We start from the raw sequence: 25456 nt of genomic DNA, 5'->3' as shown, positions 1-25456 counted from the left end.
AGTCCAGGGGTTGCCAACCTCCAAGAGACTGCGATCTACTCACAGAGTTAAAAACTGGCAGTGATCTACCCCCTTTTGGGGGGTTCAGGTTGAGGTTGAGCTTTTTTTAGGAAGGAAAGCCCTGTTTGGGGGGATTCAGGGCAAACATGTAGAGCTTTTTTAGGGGAGCCAAAGTTGCTGAGCTTCTTTGGGGGGAGCCAGTGATCTACCACAGACGTCCAGTGATCTACCAGTAGATCACGATCTACCTGTTGGACATGCCTGCAGTAGTCTAACTGAAAGGGACTGTGGTGAAGACACACCCTCTATGTAATTAACAGGGCAAATGAAAGCAAGTCCATGCATCTTATTTTCCCCAGGCACAGAAACATGCCTGCAAATGTAATCCTATTGCATGTTTTACAGGTCGGCAGAGAATCCACATGAGCATCACATGCCATCTCTGGCATGATCTGTGTGCAGGCATTACACACACACACGAAAAGATATGCCGTGGAGTTGTCGTTAATTAATCAGATTAAGGTTTGGATTTTCCCCATTTAATTTCAAAATGGCAGCAGCTGATAGCACACTTCCATTTCATCACTGAGGACTGCTTGCCTGCCCCTCAAAACCAGCGCTATAAATTCCCCAGGTGCGTTTTGTGACTGGCACAGATCCAATTGCGACCATGAGGAGGTCTCCGGATGCCAGGTCGGTGACTGACATCTCCATCTGTCTGGCCCCTCCAGCTTTCTAAAGCAGGTAAGCAGAAGAGCTTATTTACTGCGATTATATCCCAACTTTTCCACCAACGAGTCTATGGTTCACCCACCTCCTCAATTAATCCCTGCAACGACCCTGTGAGGTAGGCTAACAGGCTGTGACTGACTCCAAGGTCACCCAGTGAGCTTCATGACTGAGTGGGGATTTGAACCCTGATCTCTCAGGTCCTAGTCCAAAACTCTATCCACTACACCACACTGGATTCCTAGAGTACTTCTGCTATGGGGCAGCTATATAAATTAAGTTGGTAGATAAATATGAGGAAAGCAAAATGTCACTTAGAGAAGGATCTGAAATGTTTTCCTTGAGGACCTGTAAAAGAGTATTGGGAAATAATTTATAATGAATTGGAAAAAAGTTTTAAAGTACTTAAAAAAAAACAGCAGAGTCCTTTTTGTTGGGGATAATTCAGATAGAAATTCCCAGGTGTCATAAAAGGCTATTTATGTATGCCACTGCTGCGGCCCGTGTTTTGTTAGCCCAAAAATGGAAAACGAGCTCATTATAGTCGCCTAGACTTTCTGCTGTGGAGACTATAACCTGGGCTTAAGATGTCATTTGACAATCAGCTTGTATATCCGAGTTTTTAACACTGCTCAAAATACATAGAAGTTTGGGCTACCATAACACTTTCAGTCCCTTTTGGTTGCTTTAACTGCAACAAGCTAACATGGGTACCCCTCTGGGTGTTGGGGCTGTAGAGCAGGCATTCCCAAACTTTGGCCCTCCAGATGTTTTGGACTACAATTCCCATCTTCCCTGACCACTGGTCCTGTTAGCTAGGGAACATGGGAGTTGTAGGCCAAAACATCTGGAGGACCGCAGTTTGGGGATGCCTGCTGTAGAGGGTTGTAGGGTCCATATAAGACTCAAAGCATACTGTTCTCATAATGACAAACCAGGTGCCTATGGGAAGTTCCCATACAGGACCTGAGCACAATAGCACTCTTATTATTCCTAGCAACAGGCATTCAGAGACATTCTGCCTCTGACACCAAAGGCAAAACATTTTACACGGATAGATAATAAATTCATGAATGGAGCTGCGAATCTTCAATGGAGAAGAATTAAGAGGAGAGTTGCTTTAAAACTATGTGCTGGATTCAGGAATGATGGGATGGGAACAAGGTCTTGCACGACCTCGGGTGCTTCTAGTTCATATAACAGCATGTGCTTGGCCCATGACAGTTTCCAATGCTAACGAGTTCAAAGCAGCAGCAACACCAAACTATACAAGCATTAGACATTCTCCTCTATGGCTTAAAATGCTGCCTTTTCAAAGGATTGTTTGTTAGCAGCTGCTGTGAATTAGCTTTAAGCTTGTTCTCAAGCTTTACAAAAAGAAAAACCACACTCAACTTTGCAGCAGCTCTCCGATTCTCGACCAACAATAGCCAAAAGGCAGGAAAAACCTGGCAAGAGGCCACATCCTGCAGACTGCCTGATGCCTTCAGATTCTCATTGGGTTAACAGCTGCACAGGGGCTGGTCCTAATCTATACCTGTAGAGCTACTGTCATCAAAGTCTCAGCATACCAGTCTAGCAACTTCCATTGCCTATCAGCAAGAGGCTTCCCAGGACTGTTTCAGAATGCGCTTTAGGTCAGGGACTGCAGAGAGCATTAGAGATGTGAAGGCCTGAGAAAAGAATCAGGAAAATCCAGAGTTTGTTCCAGGTTTTTACAAAGCCTCTCTTTGTTTTCGTTCTTCACCAAAAAAGGGGGGGGTTATATATTTATTCCCCCAAATTGATTCCTAAAACTAAGGTACATTAACAGGAAGACTTTCCTGTAAGGCTACATACAGTATCAGATCATTACAGCCCCTGTGCACTGGGAAATTGGGGGTGTTCACCCGAAATCTGAACTTCCTCTGCATGAATTGCACTTTTGGGTTAACAGCAAATGTTGACCAAAATCACTCTACCTGATTAATCACCCTGGTTATTTAAGTTGATAGATAAAAATCTCCATGGCCTTCTGATTTTTAGCTATTTTGAACCGTGATGAAGAGATAATGTAACATGGATTTTATTTGTATGCTGCTTCTCCATAGTTCAAACCACCCTCAAGACAGCTTACAACTTGAAACACATAATTACAACATAACAAATATAGCCATAAACAAAACATCAAAAAGTACACAACCAAACTGAACAACTATTTTAGATCCTAAGATCTAAAATAAAGACACAAAAAATTAGTATCAATAACACCAACAATCCTTCCTAAACAATGCCCCAGCCTAATACAGTATTCTTTTCAGTAGCCTCAGCATTTGTAGTTGGAGTCCATCCAGGTCCCACCCTCCCAGGCCAGGTAGAAAAAGGCCTGCAAGGCAGGGAGCAGGTCTTCCAGGACTCACAGCCAAGATGTCAGAAACTGTTTACGAGCATGGGAAGCTGTGTCATCCCAAATCAGACCTGGTCCATCTACACCAGGCATCCCCAAACTTCGGCCCTCCAGATGTTTTGGACTACAAATCCCATCTTCCCCAACCACTGGTCCTGTTAGCTAGGGATCATGGGAGTTGTAGGCCAAAACATCTGGAGGGCCGCAGATTGGGGATGCCTGATCTACACTGACTGGTAGTGACTCTTTAGAGTTTCAGGCAGGATTCTCTCCCAGCTGTAACCTGCAAATACCAATGGATTGAAGCTGGGACCTTGCATGCAAGTTCTAAGAGATTGGCGCTGTGGTCTAAACCACTGAGCCTCTTGGGCCTGCCGATCAGAAGATCGGTGGTTCGTATCCATGCGGCGGAGTGAGCTCCCGTTGCCCTGTCCCAGCTCCTGCCAACCTAGCAGTTCGAAAGCACGCCAGTGCAAGTAGATAAATAGGGACCGCTGCGGCGGGAAGGTAAACAGCGTTTCCGTGTGCTCTGGTTTCCATCACGGTGTTCTGTTGCGCCAGAAGTGGTTTAGTCATGCTGGCCACATGGCCCGGAAAACGGTCTGTGGACAAACACCGGCTCCCTCGGCTTGAAAGTGAGATAAGTGCCGCGACCCGACTGGACTTAACCGTCCAAGGGTCCTTTTGCCTAAGAGATTCCCATGTTTACCAGCTCTCCATTAAAGAGAAATGAGCAAGACATGCATGCCAGCCTGTTCCCCTGAATCCACAGTAAAATTTCTTCCCAAGTTAGCAGAAATGGAGATATTTCCCTCAATTCTCCACTCCCCCTAACCACCTTCCTAGTCTGGGAAAAGGTTATGATTTAATCTGATTGGATTAAAATATTTACAATTAAAGGGATACTATAATTAGAAAGACACACTGCCATTAAAGTTTAGAATTCTATTTTTCTTTTACGTAACTTCGCATATTGAAGTATAGTTTAAGATATTAAAAAGTCACAACAATTGTTTCCCATGCAGCTTTCCCTACAAATTAACTACAAATTACCTAGATCTTTGCCTTCTCTGTCCCGTATACACTTCTCACATATAGGTTGCAATCCTATGTACAGGTATGAGGAAGGATGCATTCATTGGGGGGCATTTGTACATAGGACTGCACATACACAGGACTGACAGAAGCTAGAAGTTCACACTCGCTGGTAAAAGACCATCACAACCTGATATTTTAAGGCATATGCCAATAGTCAGCATCTGGATTCTGAGGCTGAATTGCACAGGAGAAACTCCAGAACTCCAGCAATAGAAAGTGAGACCTGCATTAAAATGTTGCAGTGTGGAGTGTGCCTGTTCACTGTTCCAGCCAGCCAACTGCAGCAGCAGCAGCAGCAGCAGCTAGGACACACTGGAGACTGATAGGTCACAAAGGCAGGGAAGCCAACAGTAGGGGGAGCCAGAGCCAATATAAGGCAGATCTTTTTGTCCCCATCCTCCTCCCTGTTGAGTTCCAAAAGGGGCAAGTCTGGGACTAAGGGGGAGGAAACAAACAGTGAGTGCAACACCCCCTGGACCAGTTGTAAATAAGAAGGCAGGCAAGCAAGCAGGCAGGCAGGTAGGCAAACAAGCGCAGGCTAAGAGCAGAATGCAATTGGGGGGCAGTGCCCTATATACCCAAATGCACCATTGTCCACTGGTCAGCCGTGTCCTCCTGCCTGATACTCCATTCCGCTTCGAAACCCACTTGGGATCCCATGGCTATGAAACACCCATTTGTGGCGTTCCCAGTGGTGGAGCTTCATGCTCTGGCACCGGGGGCAGAGAACAGGCGGGGGTGGAGCGCGCCGCCCACATGGGCATGGCATACGTTCTAGGGGCGTGGCAAGTGTTCTGGGGCGGGGACAGCCGCGATGGCACCCTACCGGGGTCACGCTGCCGGGGGCAGTGTGCTCCAATCACCCCCCCCTTCCTACGCCCCTGGGTGTTCCCACTATGAAGGTTTTTGGTACTCCTGCAAACCTCAGGTTCCCCCAAGCTGGGTAATACCTCCGTGTTTTGTGTGGGCTCATGCCATTTGGACTAGGTGAGCGATGGCACTCACAACCGTGGACATCAGAAACAGAACATGATGCACCCAGTTACCATCACCTTCAAACCTTGGGTTTAATCACCTGCTTCTCAGGTCACACGCTCGAAACGTCTGGCTGAAGCTAAGGCATGCTTAATCCCAGGATTCCCTGACTCTCAAAGTTCACTGAATGCTCTGGAATTTAGGTTACAGACAGGCTTTCTAATAATCCTTCCACACACCCCTTAAGTGAATAACTCTTGTACACATTTATTCAGAAATATAACGAGGGCAGGGGTTACAGAAAAAGGGGAGGGGAAAACAGCACTTGTTTTACTGAAATGAGTAAATGTCTTTAGACCACAGACCAACTTTTCCAAGTCTGATGCCTTCACTGTGTTTTAAACACCCACCAGCCCCAGCCAGCATTATGCATGGTCAGGAATGAGCTGTGGTGTGTAGTGATCTTGGGGTTGTAAAGGTAAAGGGACCCCTGACCATTAGGTCCAGTCGCGGACGACTCTGGGGTTGCGGTGCTCATCTCGCGTTATTGGCCGAGGGAGCAGGCGTACAGCTTCCAGGTCATGTGGCCAGCATGACAAAGCCGCTTCTGGAGAACCAAATCAAAGCAGCAGTTTACCTTCCTGCTGGAGCGGTACCTATTTATCTACTTGCACTTTGATGTGCTTTCAAACTGCTAGGTTGGCAGGAGCAGGGACCGAGCAACAGGAGCTCACCCTGTCATGGGGATTCGAACCGCCGACCTTCTGATCGGCAAGGCCTAGGCTCTGTGGTTTAGACCACAGCGCCACCCTGGTCTTGGGGTTGAGGGGGGTTTAAAAACCTGTTACTAATTTTGCTGCAGGATCCTAGAACCACTGCATCAGCAAGAAAGGGCAGGTTTTTTAGCCACCATGTGCACCAAAGCTAGGAATTTAGGGACACTGAAAACTTAAAAATGCATCCATTTCAAGGGATTGGTGTGCAAGTTCTGTTACGCAGTGTGACATTTCATGGAAAACACAGTGTCACTCCAAAGAATATATTAGAGTACTCCAAACCATTTGCACAGCAAAATCGAGCTGAAAGGCAAAACATGGAGATCTGTATTAATCATCGCATCCCTTATTTTATTTTATTTTTTATTGAATTTGTATACGGCCCTTCATCCGTAGGTCTCAGGGCAGTTCACAAAAATACTGTTGTTGTACAATAGCAGAATAATAATATTCTTGTATTTTCTTAGAAGGTTGTACAGTATAATATTTGAAGTGGCCTGGCTATGAGGGGCCATGGCTGTTGACTATCATGAAGGGAAACCTGCACTTCTGAACTTGCCACTACACTTACTGGGGATAAAACGCAGGTCCGACACCTGGAGGTCACTGAGTTGGGGAAGACAACCATAAACAAACTCCACCTTCCTTGCCCTCCAACTATTCACTCTGTAAGCGTGCACACACAAACACCCACCCACCCACACCCACCCTTTTTGGACCAGGTTTCTCAAAGACATTTGAAACATCAAGTTGAGGGCACGAGGAGGCTGGGAGATCCCAAGAGGCTAGTATTAAAGAGTGGGGGAAACGTACATACACGTCCCTGTAACACTAACTGCAACTTCTCTCCTTCGCTCGTCACCACACAGACATAGCTTTGCTATCAGGGGAAAAAGCAGTCACAATTCTAAGCTCTGTCTCAGCTGAGCATGCAGAAACTTGCTGATCAACCGGCAATGGAGACCTGAGTGTTCTTCCCTGTGGAAATTCTACTGCCAGGGAGTGCAGTAAGGTGATAGATTTTGTTAGAATCTGCCTAGCTCTTCTCCGAACAAAGGCAATGGAAGCTGCCTTGTATCAAATCAAACTGCTGATCAGTCTAGCTCAGGCTTCCTCAACCGTGGCCCTCCAGATGTTTTTGGCCTACAACTCCCATGATCCCTAGCTAGCAGGACCAGTGGCCAGCAATGATGGGAATTGTAGTCTCATCTGGAGGGCCGAGTTTGAGGAAGCCTGGGCTCAGTGTGACTGGCGGCAGTTCTCAAGAGTTTCACGAGGAGGAGGAAAGCAGAAAATGGATGTGTTCCTTAAGGGGAGAATGTTTACCGGGGAACATCACCAAATGGTCCACAACTGTTGCTACCCATAACGCTCCTCGCATTCTGCCAATTTTTGCTTTGTCCATTGAATGCACAGTTGGTACAACTTCTAGAAAGGGACTATGAACATCCACAAGTTTTTTTTTCCTTCCTTTCTTCCTTCGGCGGTCAATACTACAAATAATTAAATGCTATTTAACGAAGTGAAAGCTGGGGTCTAGGGGTCATGGTTCATTGGAGTGGGGTGAAGACTGCCACCCCCCACCACTCCCCATGAGCGGGACTGTGCTTCTCTTGGCAACAGTACAGCACCTAGCATTCTGTACGTGTAAAAACTACAGTGGTACCTCTACTTACGAATAACTCTACTTACGAATGTTTCTACTTACGAACGGAGCTCCGTCCGCCATCTTGGATGCGGTTTAGATAGGATTTTTTTCTACTTACGAATTTTTAGATAGGGTTGCTTCGATTTACGATTTATTTCCCCCAATGCATTCCTATGGGATTCTACTTGCAATTTTTTTTTTACTTACGAATGTGCGTTCGGAACGCATTAAATTCGTAAGTAGAGGTACCACTATATAGCAATGCCAAAATAGTTAGATTCGGCCCCTTTGTATTCCCCTATTTTAAGCCTTGAGTCGCTTAGGAGACTTTTTAGCGCCTAAAGCGACTGATAAATGCAATCAATCAATAAGTAATGGGTGAATAGGATGACGGATGCATTAATGACTGGTTCCAACTGCAGGACGTCACACTTTGCATCTGAGCGGATTTCTGCTTTCCAGTATGTTTGCCTCCCAGTCACGTATTTATTTGCTCCTTCCAAGGTTTTCATTATTCAACACTTGTTCTCCCATCTCCTCCCCACCCCCCCTGGCATACCACAATATAGGGCAGGCATCTCCAAACTGCGGCCCTCCAGATGTTTTGGCCTACAACTCCCATGATCCCTAGCTAAGAGGACCAGCGGCCAGGGATGATGGGAATTGTAGTCTAAAACATCTGGAGGGCCGCAGTTTGGGGATGCCTGATATAGGGTTTGCAGGTGAAACAGGTGGGGTCTACTTGCCTTTCTCACCTTCCTAGATGATTATCTTTTAGCATTAAGACGTGTGCAACAGAATGCGGCTCAGCAGCAGCAGAAAGGAGGAGGAAGTGGGGAGAAGGCTCAGAAAACCCCTGGGAAGACCCACCACCACATACAACTTTTGCACAGAAGGCTGCAGACAAGAGCAAAGGCACAAAGGCTGCATACTTGTCAAATATTTAAACACATCTTTTCCTCACAAAGGATTCTGGGGGCTGCAGCTCGCCAAGCGTGCTGGGAATTATAGCGCTGTTAGGCGTAAAACTACAGTTCCCAGGATTCAGCCGTGGGTGTGCGCACTTTGAATGTGCGGTGTGTATGCCGTCTTGCAAACAACCGGTGGGCCAAGATCAATGTTTATTGCAGCCTTTGCCAGCCTTGCCTGGTGCTCATAGGAGTGGCAGTTCAAAATATCTGGAAATATTACAAGATTCTGTTGTAATGTACTATGAACTGAAACAGCCTGATTCATTTGCTTCTCGTCAATCTGGGACAGTTTAAAATGTGGTAACACAGGACCTACGCAGGCTCCCAGCTGTGCCTTCTGCAGCAGGTGAGGCAAGAGCTTGATTAATTAAAAACGAAGGAGAATGATTTTTTTTAAAAGTGAAGGCAAATCCTAGCTTCCTTTCTTAGGGTTGGCTCCTCAGGCCCACTGAAAAGAACAGATATGACTAAGTCACACTTGTTAATTTCAGAGGGGGTAGAGAGTAGAATTTAGCTTGATACAACCCTTAAGTCTCCATTTTCAAAATCTTGATTAGCAGCAGGCCTTTAGAATCATAGAATCATAGAGTTGGAAGAGACCACAAGGGCCATCCAGTCCAACCCCCTGCCAAGCAGGAAACACCATCAAAGCATGACAGATGGCTGTCAAGCCTCCACTTAAAGACCTCCAAAGAAGGAGACTCCACCACACTCCTTGGTAGCAAATTCCACAGCTCTTACTGTCAGGAAGTTCTTCCTAATGTTTAGGTGGAATCTTCTTTCTTGTAGTTTGAATCCATTGCTCCGTGTCCACTTCGCTGGAGCAGCAGAAAGCAACCTTTCTCCCTCCTCTATATGACATCCTTTTGTATATTTGAACATGGCTATCATATCACCCCTTAACCTTCTCTTCTCCAGGCTAAACATACCCAGTTCCCTAAGCCGTTTCCTCATAAGGCATTGTTTCCAGGCCTTTGACCATTTTGGTTGCCCTCCTCTGGACACGTTCCAGCTTGTCAGTATCCTTCTTGAACTGTGGTGCCCAGAACTGGACACAGTACTCTAGGTGAGGTCTGACCAGAGCAGAATACAGTGGTACTATTACTTCCCTTGATCTAGATGCTATACTCCTATTGATGCAGCCTAGATAAATTTACTTGCAGATAAATTTGGTTAGACTAGGGCAGGTGTTAGGGAATTTTATAGGGGGGGGGCACCCAAACGAGGCTTCATTTGGGAATCAAGATTGGCACAAATGCCCTCAAGGGGACCCCGTCTGATCCTACAACACCACTCTAGTATCGCACCAACATGAACCCCTCAAGATCAAGCCCTGCGTAATAAAGGCTCCCTTTCCTACCCTTTCTCTGTTGCCTGAGACTCTATGTAACCATATTTCTTTATGAATGAATACCGTGTATCTTTATTTCTAAATGAAACCCCCTTTGGCGACTCTGGCCAAGGGCTCTCAGGGATGCTGGGAACAGCCATAATCCTTTAAGCAAGAGGTCAGGTAGCCAGGGTGGTGCTCCTCTGCATATCCATAATCCATTCAGGTACCATCTCCTGCCATTCCGGACCCTCCGAAGCCAGAGGCAATACACACACCTGGGCCCATTGTTTTTCCCTGCCAGGTACTCAAGGATCCCCTCCCAGATACTTACTGGTACTTGCTTATCAATGTCCTGGGACATCATGCATTGTTACCTTATGTTAATCCTGTTTACCTCCTGTTTACCTATATGCTAATACTCCTTGCACCTTCCCCTTTTCTGACGTTTTACCCTGTCACAAGTGATGTATGTATGATGCTTTCGATGTGCATTATGGGATGGTGGTGGGAACTTTTAAAAGTTCTTGCAGCCCTGTTCACGGTGTTCAGTCTGGCATTGAACCTGCTGCGCAGTAATAAACCTTGCTGTTTGCTCCGGATCATGGCTGGACTCCTTCCTTTTATACTCCGCAATGACCACAGGCCCTTGCCTGATGAGCTGGGTGGCTGAGCATTCTCGCACCCAGAATTTTGCCCTAACAGCAGGCTTCCCCAAACTTCGGCCCTCCAGATGTTTTGGACTACAATTCCCATCTTCCACGACCACTGGTCCTGTTAGCTAGGGATCATGGGAGTTGTAGGCGAAAACATCTGGAGGGCCGCAGTTTGGGGGTGCCTGGACTAGGGCCTGGGAGATCTGGGTTCAAATCCCAACACAGCCATGAAGCTCATTGGGTGACCTTAGGCCCATTAGCTTATAGCCTACCTCAGAGGTTTGCTGCGAGAATAAAAATGGGGAGATGCTCTATAATAATAATAATAATAATAATAATAATAATAATAATAATAATAATAATAATAGCAGCAGCAGCAGCAGCAGACTGTCTCTTGCAGACACTCAAAAGCATGCCTTAATAGATTTCTGGAACACTTCTGCAGCACTTCAGGTGAAACTTAACATGACGGGAGAATATTCGTATCTGACCTTCATCGATCATATCAAAGCAGCACAAAACGACAAAAAAAGCTATAAGGAAGTCACATCGTTCTGACCACAACCACCACCAAAAACAAAACAAAGCCATCTTAAAAATAGCACCTGGGATTCTGGTACAGTTTATCATCTGTTTCTAAGCTTGGGCAGTTCCCTAAAACTTCCTACATGCAAAAACACAGGAAAACCTTGTTCATGTTTTGCTGGGGGAGAGCACGATCCTCCCACCTGGAATAAAGGCGGCAACTACATCATGATGTCTTGCAAGAGCAAGAGAACAGAATTCCAGGACAGGGTTTCTGTGTGCTCTGGGTTTTTGTCCGGCTTAACAGAGGACTCTGAAGGGGAGCTGGCTATGCTAGTTACATGGGCAGAGGGCAAAGGGGGGGGGGGAGGAATGAAAAGGGAGAAAACCGAAGTAATGTATTAATTCAATGGAGGAGACCACCCCAGGCCAACCCAGGCCTCCTCCAGTTGCCATGGCAACGAAGTATTGATTTTCCTTTTCCTCCGGCCCCCTCTAGTGTGAGGATTCAGTATTTTGAATCCACCATGCCGCTAATGATATCCAACAAACCCTGCTAAACTAGTACTGAAAATAAACAACAGAAATATGGTTTGTGCTTGCCCTGCTAACGATGGTTGGAGCAGGGTTTGCAGTCCTGGTTCAGGAGAAAATGCAAACAGTAATTTGCAAGTTTGGATATACAGTAACTACAAGCTATGATTTGTATGTTTTATAACGTTTTTGTGAACCAACCTGGAATCACAAGGAAACCCTCAGGATATAAATACAGCAGACGCTCAGTTTGCGAACATGATCTGTGCAGGAGGCACGTTCGCAACCTGCAGCGTTCGCAACCCGCATCTGCGCACGCGCGGGTTGCGATTCGGCGCTTCCGCGCATGCGCAAAGTGTGATTTAGTGCTTCTGTGCATGCACCGAAACCTGGAAGTAACTCGTTCTGGTACTTCCAGGTTTGGACCGGAGCGCAACCCGAAAAGACGCAACCTCAAGCGGCTGTAACCTGAGGTATGACTGTACAGTGGAACCTCGGTTTATGAACACCTCGGTTTATGAATTTTCAGTTTATGAACGCCGCGAACCCATCTGGAACGGATTAATTCACTTTCCATTACTTTCAATGGGAAAGTTCGCTTCAGTTTATGAACTCTTCAGTTTATGAACAGACTTCCAGAACCAATTACACCCATGCTTCGGGTTAAGTACGCTTCAGGTTGGGTTCTCCGCGGACCCGTCTGGAACGGATTAATCCACTTTCCATTACTTTCAATGGGAAAGTTCGCTTCAGTTTATGAACGCTTCAGTTTAAGTACTCCGTGGACCATCTGGAACAGAATAATCCACTTTCCATTAATTTCAATGGGAAAGTTCACTTCGGTTTATGAACGCTTCAGTTTATGAACAGACTTCCGGAACCAATTGTGTTCATAAACCGAGGTACCACTGTATTTTAAATAATAATGTAAGTAAATAGAGGCATGAAACAGTGTAACTGATTAAGCAAAGGAAGGAAAGAGAGGGGGAACATGTGAGCCAGAGGTTCAATCACATAATGCCAGACCATGGCAAGATAGGAAAGCTTTGCCTCCACATTCTCCCTTTCTTTCCTGCATCTTCTTCATGCTCTTAGCAAGCCACGGTTTGCCCAAGAAACTATGGTTTGCCAAGAACCAGAACTAAATGAAGGCTCCTGAGCCGACAAGGAGAAGATGAAACGTGTGGACCCAAATATCATTCATGCAGTAACAGCGCCAAACCATGAGTTCCCTTTATGTCTGACACTGGCTAGTATTTGATGAGATCCACTGGTTCTGGAGTTAGAGAAGCAAGACAATCCGGGTGGAACTCCCTGGTATTAATAAAATGTTCTTTGGCTATGTAAATTATTCCCAGCTTCGCTTTTCCTTCAGTTTTTGATGTGGGTGGAGAAGCCTTTGATCAGAATAACACTCCCCTGTGTATCGCACATTAAAGTGGCACTTCAAATGCTCCTGGCAGGGATTTAAAAAAAAGAAAAAAAAAGTCTACAGCCAGGAGAAGTGCGGTAACTTCAGAAAAGTGCAAACATACATACTGTACAGTATATAGACGTTCAACAAGGTGGTATGGCCTTCAACCCTCAGTGGATATAGGCCCATCAACCAGAGAATGCATGCAGAGAATTGCACATGCCATTACAGAAATTCATGTACGGGGTCCAGCAAATTGTGTCTAGTCTTGGCAGCCAACAGTTACCGTATTTCTTGTGTTGGACTACAACTCCCACCATCCCTTGCACATACGTCATGCACACAGGCCATGCTAATGACAAGTTGGAGTCCAACTTGGAGAGTACTGGTTAGAGGTAGGTAGCCGTGTTGCTCTGACGTAGTCGAAACAAAAAACAAACAAAAAATTACTTCCAGTAGCACCTTAGAGACCAACTATGTTTGTCATTGGTATGAGCTTTCGTGTGCATGCACACTTCTTCAGATACACTGAAACAGAAGTCACCAGACCCTTATGTATAGTCAGAGGGTGGAGAGGGGTATTGCTCAGAAGGGTGGTGGGAATGGGTGATTGGCTGATAGGAGTGGTAAACCTGTTGACGGCTGTTAATGACTGTTAACGACTGCAATTGGTCTTGCAGGAAAAAGCAAGGGGTGAGATGGCTAAAGAAAGCTTTATCATGACATCAGGAATCACAAGGCAGAGAAACCAACACTTCAATCTCCCAGGACATTCTATACAAGATCTCAAAGTAGCTGTCTTACTACAGAAAAATTTCAGAAATAGACTGGAAAGAGAAATTGCTGAATTGCAACTCATTACCAAGCTTAAAACCACGGAGAGACCTGGTCTGAATAAAGACATTGGATTCTTATCTCATTATACATGATAAAGCTTTCTTTAGCCATCTCACCCCTTGCTTTTTCCTGCAAGACCAATTGCAGTCGTTAACAGTCGTCGACAGGTTTACCACTCCTATCAGCCAATCACCCATTCCCACCACTCTTCTGAGTAATGCCCCTCCCCACCCTCTGACTATACATAAGGGTCTGGTGACTTCTGTTTCAGTGTATCTGAAGAAGTGTGCATGCACACGAAAGCTCATACCAGTAACAAAATTAGTTGGTCTCTAAGGTGCTACTGGAAGAATTTTTTTTATTTTTTTGTTCCAACTTGGAGAGCAACTCTGGAGAGCGCTATGTTGGCTGTCACTATATTAAATCAGTCTCGTCTCAGGCTATTTGTCCCAAAAACGAACACCTAAGGGGGGGTGATTTGGAAATTTTTCTGATGCCCTAGAGCAGGGGGCTGTACCCTTCCAGGTGCTATTGGACTCCAACTCCCATCAGCCCCAGACAGATTCACCAATGGTAAGGGATGCTTGGTGATACAGTTCAGCAAATTCTGAGAGGTAACAAGTTCCCCCCGATCATCCGCAGCTTGGCCATCCTATAGTGAAGACCCCTGAAGAGAGAACTTGCTCTGCCTTAGGGTGATTTAACCTCGCAAGTCAGTTGATGTATAATATTTATAGAAAACTGGAAGGAAAACAACAGACCAGACCTTCTGCTCATTTGGGAGGCAGGTGTTATAGCTCCTTTGGGAAGAAGGCTAAAGAAAAGTCCTGGTCATGACTGCCACCTTTCCCTGTGTTTCAATTTATTTATTATTATTTTTATTTGCTTTGCCTTGGTTATATTTAAGGCGGTACCAACGGTTTTCGCCCTAAAGAGCACTTCTCTTTTAGAGAACATCAGCCCTACACTTTTTTTTCTGAGCAGCTCAAATTAGAACGCATGCTAATTTACAGATATGCAAAACTTCACAAGATCTCAGAGAAGCTTCGTCCTGTGGAAGTATAAAGGGGAAGGAGAATAAAGAAAAAGAGCTGCAAAATCTCCTACCCTGTCAGAACTGAGAGCCTTAAATCACCTTCTAAAAAGTTCTATCCCTCATGGTTGAATAAGGCAACAGAATGTACCTTAAGAATACAAAAAGGACATTAATAAATCATAATTATGTTGTTGTTGTTTTAAAATATGAGTGTCTGTATAAGCTGTTTAAAAGTTGGAACTATTCAGCAATGCTTGCTGCTCTTCAAAGCATTTTCTGTGTTTGGACAATGTTCCTTGCAACAGCATACACAGTGGTACCTCGCTAGTTGAATGCCTCACAAGACGAAAAACTCACAAAACGAAAGCGTTTTGCAATTTCAATGGAGACTCGCAAGAAGAAGTTTCCTATGGCGCGCTTCGCAAGACGAATTTTTTTCATCCCATAGGGTGCCTCGCAAGATGAATTTTTTCCCCTGTCTTGCGAGGCACCCTATGGGAAACCACACTTCAATGCGTTCCTATGGAAGCCACTTCGCAAAACTAATTTTTTGCTATACAAATAGAATGTCCTGGGAGATTGAAGTGTTCTCCTACTGGTTTCTCTTATCCTTTGGCGTAGTGTTTGGCCTGTTTGTCCAATATAGAGAGCTGAAGGGCACTGTTGGCAATTTATGCTGAATGCTATGCTAACGGCATCATATATAAGAGTAACAAAATATGTTCAGTGGCCAGTCATTACCATTTCCAAGCATATAATGGGATGATCTGAATGCAGCCAGGTAACAGCAAACCTCACAGAATGCACATCCAACATGCAACTGGCCAGGTTAAAAATAGAGCAAACAACGGGTGAGAAAAGGATGGGGAGCCTCAGGCCAAGGCCCATCAAGCCTCTGTAACTGACCCTCATGTCTTTCTCTAGGGCGAGGCCTCAGGCCTTCCCCAACCACACTTGCCACTGGCCCGAAGGAAAAACTGTGTAGCAGGAGCAATCCTTCCTGCCTGGCCCAAATGTTGTCACCTGCTCTGTTTCCAGATATGATGTGGTGGGGAGACAAGACAGAACCTGCACAGAACTGTGTTATAAGAGATGTAACTTGTGCTTGTCTTTTCCCTCTTCCCTCCCCTTCTTTTTCCCTCGTGTGTCATGACTCCCTGAATGAGTCACCAGTTTCTGAAAGCCACTCTAGGAACCTCTTTGGCTAAGAGAGAGGGTAAAAATGCTTTCAATAACAAACAAATGTTCTACTGTTAGTTAGTTTGGGGGCTAATAGTGCAAATTTGAGTGGCCATTCCACATTTTTAAAAAGCTAGTAAGAAAAGTGCAAATAACCTATTTTCAGTCACCCTGATATTTTGGGGGATTCTTATCGGAAACTTGTTAACTAAATAGCATGAATGGGAACACTTGCCTCTGAACAGTTACTCCCCACTTTATTCTTAGGGACAACCCTGCTCCCAACAAACCTTCCCTCTGCAGTTTTTCCCTTCCTCCCTCTCCAAACCAGCAAAGCCAATAGCACTTCTCCTTGCACAACGCTTCACAGAACACGTCCAGAAATTTAGTGAGAATTCTGGGAAGCTTGCATTCAAAATTTTCACAAGATGTGTGATTAGGAAATGAAGGAATTAAAGATGTTTTTGACAACACCTCCCATCAGCCTCAGCAAACATGGTGTAAAGTTGTGTTACATCACACACTGAAAATTCGACTTAAAGGACAAAGAAAACACAAAGTAGGTTACAGCTGTAGTCTCTCCCTGGTTTTATTTTATTTTCCTTTTAAAACAGCCTCTCTCTTTTTTTGTAAAGGAAGTAGTGGGGTTGGGGGAAGCAAAAATCCAGAGACTTACACTTTGCTTCAGAAATATTCTGGTTGGGCGACCAGACCAGCATACCAAGATTTTCTCTCTCCTGGGACCGCTTTGCAAGTTTAGCTGGAAGAAAACACATATATGTAGGTTGAAATAAAATAGCAAGGTGGAATCTTATTGCTTCTAAGTGCTGATAAAAGAAACTGTATAATTAGGCTCACAAGCAGTGTACCACCTAGCCACAATCCTTGAAATGTTTTCATTCATTTTAAAAATAAAAATAAAATTATGTCTTGACAGTATTTTCCTGGGCCAACTGAAGATGAAACAGAATTCAAAATGTTGTTGTTGTTGTTGCTTTAAGATTCTGGCATTTTCAGGGAACATGCAAGGAAAAAAACACACTAACACACTGCAGGATTTGCAGGAAAGGTTGCTATCTGATTCTCCCCATGCTATTAGCCAAGAGAAAAAGAAGAGCAAGCAAAGAAAAATGGGAGTCTGGCTGTATTGTGTCAGCAAAGTAAAGTTGGATCAGTTTCTTAACACCAGCAGCGCCAGCCAACTTATATATGCAGTTCCCCCGAAGACTGGTCTTAAATCAGGTGTTGAAGGAGAAGAAGAGCTGCTACTGGGTTCATTAAAGGCCTCTAGGTCTGTGATCAAATACCCCTTTATCACATTATACATTTAAAGCACATTCCCTCTTGTAAATAATTCTGTGAACTGTAGTTTGTTAAGGGTGCTGGGAATTGTATTTCTGTGAGGAGTAAACTACAGCTCCCAGGTTTTGGGTGTGTGTGTGTGTGTGAGGGATTAAATAAGAATAATTTAAACACTTTATATAGAATTCTTATGTTGAACTTTTTTAAAAAATCAAGTACTGTACTGGGGCAAATAGAAAGAGGCAACTATACAAAACTCAGTCCGCTCACAATATTGTTTATTCATACCATATTTTAGATCTTGGCATAATGTGCAGTTTTCCAAAACTGCTATGATAGAAGCAAAAATGTGACAATTAAAAAGATGATTCAGAAAAAAAATGGGGGGGGGTGCATAGCAGCACAAAAACAATTTAAAGAGCAGCACACACCCAAAAAACCCATTCATGAATGGCCTGTCACTGGGGCCCACCAACAAATAAATGTTTGCTAATGAAACACCCAGCAGCAAGATCTCGGATACTGCTTGGAAAGGGAAGTTGGTAGATAAAAGTAGTCCTTTTGAGTCAGTCTTTTAAAGACCCCCCTCCTCTGCATTTCATTGGCATTGATTTATTTATTATACCGCCCTTCATCTATAAATCTAGGTTTACAAAACAAAAGATAAAAACACAAAATGCATAATAAGAACAAAAAACCACAAACCAATAAAAACGCCTTCCTCCCACAAACATATTTATAGGAGCAAAGGATGTTAATCAGCCAAAAGGCCTGGTCGAAGAGGAACGTTGTTTTTTTTCACCTTGGTGCCTAAATATGTCAAGCCTGATCTGCCTGACCTGAAGCCTAGGCTGGGTAATTTATTCCTAATCAAGGGGTGCTTGTAAAGCGATTGGAAACTCAGTAAAGCAAGCTGATCTCCAGGGCCCAGGGCATTTTACAAGTATCCTTCCTGGGCAAGAAGGATTTCTCACCATGTGGGAAGGGCCATAGCTCAATCGCAGAGAAATCTGCACTGCATTCAGAAGAAGACCACTGGCCTCTCTAGGCAGGGCTGGGAATGCGCCATGTCTGAAACCCTGGAGAATTGTTGCCCGTCAGTGTAGACAATACTGAATGAGACAGACCAATGGTGTGACTCAGTATAAGGCAGCTTCCTATGTTCCCGCAAACCTCACTCCTCACTGCGAAAAACAACAGGCTGATAAAATGTCTGAAATGAGAGCCTGCAAACTGCTTGAGAGATTCTCCAAGTGCGATCTACTCCTTCCTTCTATCTAGGGCGGTTACAAGGCAGAAGAGGAAATCTAGCCCTTGTGCAAGTCAAGCAGACTAGCTGCCAATTAAAAGAGAATTGGGTGTGGCTACCTGAGTGTTGCAATGCAGCCATGCCAAGAGCATCATCAGCACAGTAGAAAAATCTAGTTCTAGAGAACAAGTACTCCTAGATTGATGAAGATATACAAATTCCACATTTTCTACTTAAATGGCACATAATGGATGCAGCAGGACTCTTACTACTGGAAGGGGGGAAAGCATTAATGCAGGCATCCCCAAACTGCAGCCCTCCAGATGTTTTGGCCTACAACTCCCATGATCCCTAGCTAACAGGACCAGTGGTTGGGGAAGATGGGAATTGTAGTCCAAAACATCTGGAGGGCCGAAGTTTGGGGATGCCTGCATTAATGAGACCAGGTGCTTTTGAATCATGTAACTCAGGCATCCCCAAACTGCGGCCCTCCAGATGTCTTGGCCTACAACTCCCATGATCCCTAGCTAACAGGGCCAGTGGTTGGGGAAGATGGGAATTGTAGTCCAAAACATCTGGAGGGCCGAAGTTTGGGGGTGCCTGATGTAACTGGTTCCAGCCAATTGATTTTTCCAATGTTTCCCCAAGTCAAGACCACTACAGTTCTTCCTAGATCCATTTCCGCATATTCCACCCCTTTCCCAACATACTGTGTTTGCCATTTTTGAGACTTTTGACTTCTCCCTTGTGGAAGGGCATTCTGCAATTGAAGAACCTCCACAAAACATTTTGATGCAGGCAAAGTTTTACTTAGAGGAGGATTAAAAGTGAATTGTGGGTGCTACAAAGATGTCTAATGTAAAAATACAAAGTATTTTAAAGGAGCTAAAAGTTCATCTGAGATTAGTAGCTTTTTTCAGAGGGGTACCCTAGGTCATGACTAGATTTTCTACATCTCCAGTTCTTCTAGCAAACGCCCCTTTTTTGCAGAATGACCAGTGCTCTCAACTTCATTCTTTGTATCCTTTTGCACAGTGGACTTTCAACCGTTGATCAAGCCTCACCTCAGCTTGGTGAATTCTGGAACTGACATTTTTAAAGTGACTGCAAGTTTACTTATGAACAAGCTCACCTATGCACACACAGTATTCAAAGCACAGCCAGATTTGCTGCTATTTTAAGATTTTAATTCTAGGAGTCTTCTAAGCACGGCCTAATACCAAGAAGAAGAACCTACTAAAATGTCACAATATCAGACATGCCAGGTTAAATTGGACAGCTTTTTTTTTTACTGTCACATGTACAGCAAAGCTGCAAGTCTTTTGCTGCTGATAACTTATATTCATTGCGCAAAAAAATGGAGGGCAGCTGCTCATTCCCATTTATTCCGATAGCTTCCTTCCACCTTTTGCTTTGGAAATACAAAGACAGCAGTAACATAAAAGCAGTTTCAAAGCTATTGCATTTATCCACCTCTTCATTCTTAGTGTAGTCTCCAATGGTGACTTTCCACTGACAGGAAGTGCACAGCAGGGAGAGAGCCAATTTTCAGTGACTACAGCAGCACCCCACACCCCCTCTAAAAAGGCTCTGGATAGTCATAGAATCATAGAATCGTAGAGTTGGAAGAGACCACAAGGGCCATCCAGTCCAACCCCCTGCCAAGCAGGAAACACCACCAAAGCATTCTTGACATATGCCTCTCAAGCCTCTGCTTAAAGACCTCCAAAGAAGGAGACTCTACCACACTCCTTGGCAGCAAATTCCACTGCCGAACAGCTCTTACTGTCAGGAAGTTCTTCCTAATGTTTAGCTGGAATCTTCTTTCTTGTAGTTTGAATCCATTGCTCCGTGTCCGCTTCTCTGCAGCAGCAGAAAACAACCTTTCTCCCTCCTCTATATGACATCCTTTTATATATTTGAACATGGCTATCATATCACCCCTTAACCTTCTCTTCTCCAGGCCTAACATACCCAGCTCCCTAAGCCGTTCCTCATAAGGCATCGTTTCCAGGCCTTTGACCATTTTCGTTGCCCTCTTATGGACACGTTCCAGCTTGTCAGTATCCTTCTTGAACTGTGGTGCCCAGAACTGGACACAGTACTCCAGGTGAGGTCTGACCAGAGCAGAATACAGTGGTACTATTACTTCCCTTGATCTAGATGCTATACTCCTATTGATGCAGCCCAGAATTGCATTGGCTTTTTTAGCTGCTGCATCACACTGCTGACTCATGTCAAGTTTGTGGTCTACAAGACTCCTAGATCCTTTTCACATGTACTGCTCTCAAGCCAGGTGTCTCCCATCCTGTATTTGTGCCTTTCATTTTTTTGCCCAAGTGTAGTACTTTACATTTCTCCTTGTTAAAATTCATCTTGTTTGCTTTGGCCCAGTTGTCTAATCTGTTAAAACAACTGGGCCAAAGCAAACAAGATGAATGTCCCCAAAGCCGCGACACCAGATTTAGAGAGATGTGGTACAGGAGGGTAAGGGGGGCAAGAAAATTGGCTTCTTCTTCATTCTCTTCTCTCAGTAGACCGATGAGTTATCCCTCTTACTGTGCACCCAAATTTTGCCATCATCAAAGCATAATGCAGTGCAATCTGGGGAATCTTTGCTGAATTAACATATAGAATATGCTGTTTGCAGATGGCACATCCCTTCTGCCAAACTCTACACCAGGCATCCCCAAACTTCGGCCCTCCAGATGTTTTGGACTACAATTCCCATCTTCCCCGACCACTGGTCCTGTTAGCTAGGGATCATGGGAGTTGTAGGCCAAAACATCTGGAGGCTGCAGTTTGGGGATGCCTGCTCTACACCATCTCAGTTGCATGGAAACACCTGAACGGAGCTACTGTTAATCCAAATATTGGGAAATGGGGAGGTTTGAGTGTCAAGTTCACCTTTGGAGCCCCGTATGGCGACTATACCTGCCTTCAGCTGAATACCTCAGGGCAGTTCACAGGATTAAAATACAAGGTAAAAACACAAGTAAATACTGTAGTTAAAAGAACAAAACAATAACACACACACCCTTCCCATAAACATATTTTAAAGGCTGTGGAATATTAATCAGTCCAAGGTCTGGCTGTCTGAAGGGGAATGTTTTTGCCTGGCACCTAAAGACATATAATGAAGGCGCCAGGCAAACCTTCCTGGGGAGAGCATCCCACAAATGGGGAGCCACTACAGAAAAGGCCCCGTTCTCCTGTCGTCACCCTCACATGGAGGATGCACACAAAGAAGAGTCTCAGATTATGAACTCAAGAGTCTGGGTCAGTTTATATAAGGAGAGGCGGTCCCTCTGAGGTTTTGTGGTCCTGAGCCATTTAAGGCTTTAATGGTCTAAACCAGCACTTTGAATTGGGCCCCGAAGGTAATTGATCTTCACCGGAGGCCCTTCTCTGGGTGCCCCACCAGAAGGAAGTGTGGACGGTGGCCCCATGAGAACAGACCTTTTCAAGTGGTGCCTCCCTTCTCATCTCAGGTGGAATGCTCACCTAGTCAGCCTTTACTGACTCTCTGGTTTCCCCAGGGCTTTGGGGTTAAGCACTGTTGCCTTTTGCGGTGATGCCCATCTTTAAGGAGGGTGGGCAGGGGGCAGAGTGGATTTGATTTAAACCAAATCAATTTAAATCACAATTTAAATCACTAGTCAGTAAGACTTGATTTAAACCATTTATTTATTTTTACAGAGAGACTCGTTCTTGCTGGTATAATCTTAACATTTACAACCAGATGAAGGTTTCATTTTTGGAACAACAAATTTTCAGAGTAGTTTTTACAGTTATATCAAAAATTACTGATTTGGTTATACTATTAGAAATACATAGACCGGGAATTATTAAATTATTGTGAGGTTTAATAAGTTAACAGCTTATATTTGGACAACTTTTCTGCTGTACTTTATTGGAAGGAGAAAAATAATCATTTCCTTAATAACAATTTAAACAATTTATTTAACTAAAACAATAACATTATAGCATATGTATCCATGTTTGTTAACTGATGTGGTTAAACATTTTTTTAAAAAACAACAACAACTTAGACTGAGTTTTAGCACACATGAAAAACTTAAAACAAATCCTTATTTCCTGATTAATACCCTTTGGACTATAATGTAACTTAAATAGAAAACTATCTTTAGAAAGATTTCTCCTCCAAAAGCATTTTATTTTAAAAATCTGATTTAAATTTAAAAAAAATCTAATTTAATTTTTTCAAAAAAATTGATCATTGATTTTTATCCACCTTGTGGCCAGGACTTGTCATTATTACTAGTGTTTTATGTATTTTGCATTTTTAAAAATCTGGTGCTATATTGCTTTTATGTGTTGTCTTTTACTGGGATAGGTTGCCCTGATCATTTTTTTTATTGTCTAAAGCAACTGATAAACGTAATCATAATCATCTCCCCATCTGTGGGCAGGATTCCTGCATTGCTGGGATTGGACCTTGTGAATCTACAATTCTGTGCTCCTAAGGAGTCAGGGGTGGTGGGAGCTGCGACCCAACGATATCAAAGACTGAAAAACACTGCTCAAGAAAAATGTGGGAGAAGGCAAAGTCCTTCAGGCACTACAAGAAAAGAGATCCACGGGTGATCGGGTGTTCAATCCTGCTCCATCTCTTCGTCTCTTACCAACTTTATCCGCAAGTCTTTCAGCTGATTCCCCAGACTTCCCAGCAGAACCTTTGCTGGTGTACAATTTGGCTGTACAATTTGTAGGCCTGTTAAAACGTGAAGGAGCATTTCCAGGCCCAAAACCTGTATATCAAGTGGGTTCTTTTTAATTAAAAGAGCTGTAAATTAAGCAGCATTGGAATACTTCCCGTGCGCATCTATACCCAATTATCACATAAATATTCCTCTGTCTGTCCATCTTTCTCCAACACCCCCCACCCTGATTTTTTAGTTTCACTTGTGACACAAATAACTACAACACCGCAGCCACATAGAAAGGTTAAAATGCTATACTTAGTTTGATATTTACTCTTAAATTGCTCTTTTTTAAAAGAAAATAAAAAAGGCTTGCAAATGTTTATAAAGGATTAATAGCATTTAAATACAATTCATCAAAAATCATGCTCTCTCCAGGGGGCTTACTCCTGAGTAAGCGTGCATGAGATTGCAACTTTAGGCAAGTTCCCCATATGTTGTTTTTGCAATTCATCTTGTTCTTTTATTCTAAACCGCTTTGTTGTTGTTTGCAATCAAGCGTTATGCCGATTTGATGAAATCAGTAAAATAAATCAACAAATGAAACAGTAAAATAAACCCAGTTGGTTGGGGCTGGTGAGGTTACCTTAGCTCTAAGGGCACCAGGCTGGAGAAGACCGCTCTAGAGGTAGGGGGATGGCCCTACAATTGGAAAAGGGGGGAGCCTTGAAAAAGCACAATCATGTTCTTATCACTAGGGGGGAGAGGGGAGAAACTATCTGGATTTTTCTGCCTCAGGCACCAAACCGTCTCAAGACATCTGTCTGGGGCCAGAGATAAGGCAACAACTTTCCTCCACAAACACTTGTGCTTCATTAATAAGGGTGGGGAAGTCGGCAAAGGTACAATTCAGAAGGTGTTAACTGATCCACTGCATATATCAGTGGTTCATATGTTTTTTTCTGTCTACCACCCTAAGATATTTATCAGCAGCCAAGTCTCCCACCTCCAGATTGCACTGCATACCCAAAGCAAACAGGAACCTCTCCTGTTAGTATAAAAGGTAAAGGGCCCCTGACAGTTAAGTCCAGTCGCAGACGACCCTGGGGTTGCGGCGCTCATCTCGCTTTACAGGCCGAGAGAGCCGGCGTACAGCTTCCAGGTCATGTGGCCAGCATGACTAAGCCACTTCTGGCGAACCAGAGCAGCGCATGGAAACGCCGTTTACCTTCCCTATTTATCTACTTGCACTTTGATGTGCTTTCGAACTGCTAGGTTGGCAGGAGCTGGGACTGAGCAACGGGAGCTCACCCCGTCACGGGGATTCGAACCAATCAGCAAGCCCTAGGCTCAGTAGTTTAGACCACAGCGCCACCCGCGCCCCTCGTCTGTTAGTAGTGCAGAACATACCAAATTTCACTTTTACTACCGTAATTATCACTGGGGTTGAAAATGTTGGTTTGAACTGCACACTTTGTGTTGCGCGGGGGTGGGGGTGGATTTTAACAACTGGTGCCTCCACTTGCTTTTCTTTCCTCCTCCCTCCTCCTCCTCTTTTTCTTCTGTTTCATGTCTTTTAGGTTGTAAGCCCAAGGGCATGGACTGACTTTCTCTTGTTCTGAAGAGCAGGGTAAGGCGTGCTTTAAATAAATAATGAACAAACCTCCAAAGCTAAGACAAGACATCGCTGTGAACACTTGAGAAGCCCTGGTCCAAATTTATCTGAGTCACCTTTAACCCCGTACCCTTCTTAGCTGAAGTTGCTTTAGCCGCAGGAACCAAATAAAAAATAAATACAGTGGTGCCTCGCTTAACAAACGCCCCGTAAGACAAAATTTTCGCTTAAAGAAAGGATTTTTCTAGCGGAGGTTGCCTCGCTAGACAAATTCGTTTTACGAAAAATTCGTCTAGCGAATCGCGGTTTCCCATAGGAATGCATTGAAATTCAATTAATGCGTTCCTATGGGCAAATTTTTTTTAAAAAAAATTCAATGCATTCCTATGGGATTCGCTAGACAAATTTTTCGTTATAAGAATAGACCCGTGGAACGAATTAAATTCGTCTAGTGAGGCACCAGTGTACCTGAATTAGTAATTGGGATTGTATTACTGCGTAAAAGTGACACAATGGGATGGAACACAACATG

General features: G+C 44.2%; 1 protein-coding gene across 2 annotated transcripts in view; it reads right to left on the bottom strand.

Moving 5' to 3' along the window:
- The window catches only part of RCOR1 (REST corepressor 1), a 135777-nt gene that overhangs the window by 69672 nt on the left and 40649 nt on the right, over window positions 1-25456 (bottom strand). For both annotated transcript variants that reach the window (XM_035105598.3, XM_035105605.3), the window contains exon 3: window positions 16771-16854. In XM_035105598.3, the coding sequence (XP_034961489.1) occupies window positions 16771-16854 (84 nt within the window). The remainder of the gene's footprint in view (window positions 1-16770; window positions 16855-25456) is intronic.

Source organism: Zootoca vivipara, chromosome 1, assembly GCF_965207765.1.
Source record: "Zootoca vivipara chromosome 1, rZooViv2.hap1.1, whole genome shotgun sequence".
Classification (NCBI taxonomy): domain Eukaryota; kingdom Metazoa; phylum Chordata; class Lepidosauria; order Squamata; family Lacertidae; genus Zootoca; species Zootoca vivipara.
Note: the sequence above shows the minus strand (reverse complement) of the source record. Positions and strands in the feature narration are given on the sequence as shown.